The sequence below is a fragment of the Echinops telfairi genome, unplaced genomic scaffold (assembly GCF_000313985.2).
Source record: "Echinops telfairi isolate 266 unplaced genomic scaffold, ASM31398v2 ScPeMD7_70;HRSCAF=299, whole genome shotgun sequence".
Lineage (NCBI taxonomy): Eukaryota > Metazoa > Chordata > Mammalia > Afrosoricida > Tenrecidae > Echinops > Echinops telfairi.
Window position 1 is genome coordinate 61,687,527 of NW_022103968.1, and position 2,862 is coordinate 61,690,388.

General features: G+C 54.1%; 1 protein-coding gene across 1 annotated transcript in view; it reads left to right on the forward strand.

The window, feature by feature from the left end:
• Positions 1-2,862, forward strand: part of COL13A1 (collagen type XIII alpha 1 chain) — a 96,950-nt gene that overhangs the window by 55,250 nt on the left and 38,838 nt on the right. The window contains exons 24-25 of the mRNA XM_045291306.1: positions 740-763; positions 1,630-1,692. Of these exons, the coding sequence (XP_045147241.1) occupies positions 740-763; positions 1,630-1,692 (87 nt within the window). The remainder of the gene's footprint in view (positions 1-739; positions 764-1,629; positions 1,693-2,862) is intronic.

The window sequence follows — 2,862 nt, forward strand, 5'->3', positions numbered from 1 at the left end:
GAGGAGAGAGAAGGGTGGGCCCCCGGTAGGCAATTGGAAAGAATAAGGGAACCTGCATCCTTCCTCCTGTAACCTGAGGGAAACATTGGCAGTCCAGTGTAGTGCACCTGGGGCTGTGGGGTAGGTGCTGAGCTGCTAACTGCAAGGTCAGCGGTTCAAACCCAGCGGCTGCTTCTTAGCCAAAAAAGATGTAGGTCGTCTGCTCTTGTGAAGATCTATAGCAGGCGTCCTCAAACTACAGCCCGGGGGCCACATGTGGTCTGCCGAGGACATTTATCCGGCCCGCCGGGTGTTTTTGCCCCATTTGTTTTTTTACTTCAAAATAAGATGTGTGCAGTGTGCATAGGAATTTGTTCATAGTTTTTTTTAAACTATAGTCCGGCCCTGAGGGACAGTGAGCTGGCCCCCTGTTTAAAAAGTTTGAGGACCCCTGATCTACAGTCTCAGAAAGCCCGTAGAGGGTTGCTGTGCGTTGTAACCAACTCGATGGCATGAGTTGGACTTGGGGTGAGTGTGTCCCGGGACCACCTTCAGAGCAGCGATCAGCTTGTGAAACAGTGAAACCAGTTCTGTATCTAGTGATCCCCTGGAGGTAAAAGGTTGCCAGGGGTCGTGTGGGGTGAGGAGCCATGAAGACCCACTGGTCTCTTAGAGGACCAGTCTCAGTGGACACTTAACCTGGCAGAGGTGAACTTCCAGGTGACAACTGACAGTGTGGTGTTTTGGGGTTTTTTTTTAGGAAATCCGGACACTGGCCTTGATGGTAAGTCTTCTTCTTCCCTTGCTTTCCTCCGGCCACAGACTGGGGTATCGGGGAGGGTGGCCTGGAAACAAGGGCTTGAGTTCTCCCTGCAGCAAACAGGCACAGGTGGAGAGTCAGGGCTGAAGCAGGTGTCACCGGTTCACTGTACGGCCGGGTGTTCTAGTGCCTTTAGAAGTGCTAGGTCCTAATGACAACTGTTATGGAGCCCCGGTGGTGTAGTGGTTACCCATTGGGCTACGGTGCACATGGTCAGCAGTTCAAAACCACCAGCAGCTCCTCGGGAGAAAGATGGGACTTTCGACTCCCGTAAAGAGTGACAGTGTCGGAAACTCACAGGGGCGCTTCTAGCCGACCCTGTAGGCTCACTGTGAGCCGGCATCGGCCGTGAGTGAGAGGAGCGTGTCCCTGGGCTCCCTACCTTTGCTCAGGGGTAGGATGTGTTTGAGATCCATCCACCTTGTTGAATCTGCCAGGGTTCACTTCTTCTCCTGTTGCTGGGTCGTGTTCCCTTGGGTGTATGTGTCCTGTATCCGCTGGTCATTGACATGCAAACAGATAGCTTGCTGAAGATGTTCAATACGCCCTGTTCTCTGAAGGTCTCAGACACCGGCAGATTTGTGTGCTTTGAGCCCCGGGAGACCCCTCCACCAGGTGCCCTAGAGGGCAGGAGAGGAAGAACCTATTTTAGTCCAGCATCTCTGCCCCCATGTACCCCAATGGGGTTGCCCCAGGTGCCTCGTGCTTTGCAGGGGGAAAAATGGTGTGAAAGCACTGTTCTCTCTGAGCCAGTGTCTACGAGCCTTCCTGGGGACAGGCCCTCATCCTCGGTCAGCGAGCTCTCCCATGTGCCTCTCTGTTCTCCCCAGGGCCCCCCTGGTCTTCCCGGGCAAATCGGCCCACCTGGAGCTCCAGGGACCCCAGGCCAGAAGGTAAGACTTGTCTTCATGGGGGAGGGGGTCATGTGAAGACCCAGCAGAGACACCGCCCCCCAGCACAGTGACCAGGGTCGCCTCATCCTGGTATCTCGTCTCCCCAGGGCCCTCTCCACAGGGTTCTTGCCTATAATCTTTCCTGATGCTCCCACACGCACACCCCACCCTATTGCCCTGCCCTCCCTCCTCACAGACACTGGCCCCCCTCCCAGACATCCTTCCTGGGGTTTTGGACCCCTGTAATTCCTAGACCCCCTCTGATGTGGCGGAACCCAAACCAGACCCCCACCTGTGACCCAGAGTCGCCTATCAGAGAAGGTGGCTTTGAACCCCTCCCTACTCTCTAGGCTTCCCCCACCTTCACCTCCCTTTTATATTCCCCACCTTCAAAACACACACACACACACACACACACACAATAATAGGAGCCTTGTGGTGTAGTGGTTGTGAGACCGGTTGCTAACCACAAGGTCAGCAGTTCAAAACCACCAGCTGCTCCAAGTGAAATAGATGAGGTTTGCTACTCCCATAAAGAATTACAGTTCCAGAAACTCACAGGGGCAGTTTGGCCCTGTCCTGTAGGGTCGCTATGAGTTGGAATCCACTCAAGGGCAATGAGTTCTATTGTTGGTTGATTGGTTGGTTGGTGGGTGGGTGGGGACCCCTGTGCCTTTGATCCAAAGCCTGGCTATCCTGTGCTCCAAAAGTGGGTTCAGCATTCAGCTACTAACTGGTAGGTCAGCCATGCAAACCCACCTTCTACTCCTCAGAAAAAAGAGGAGACTTTCAGCTCCTAAAAAGTTCTGCCATTTCAAGGACCCAAAGAGGCATCAGACCCTTGTCCTGTTGGGCTGCCGTGAATTGGAATCCGCCTGGTGGCGTAGGTTTGGGAAGGTGGGGGTGGGGCTGTTTTTGTTTCGTTTGTTTGTTTGTTTGTTTGTTTGTTTGTTTGTTTATCCTGTGCTCAAGAAGCTCTGTTGGCACAGTAGTTCATCAGTTGCTATCCAAGAGGCAGATGGCCCAAACCCACAGGAGGGAGAAGTGGCAGTACGCTTCTGTGGGAAAGCCCAGCCTGTAAACTGTGGGGCAGTCTCCCCTTCGTGCTGCAGGTCGCTATGAGCCGGCACCCTTCGCTGGCAGTGGGTTTGGTCGGGTGGTGATTCTGCG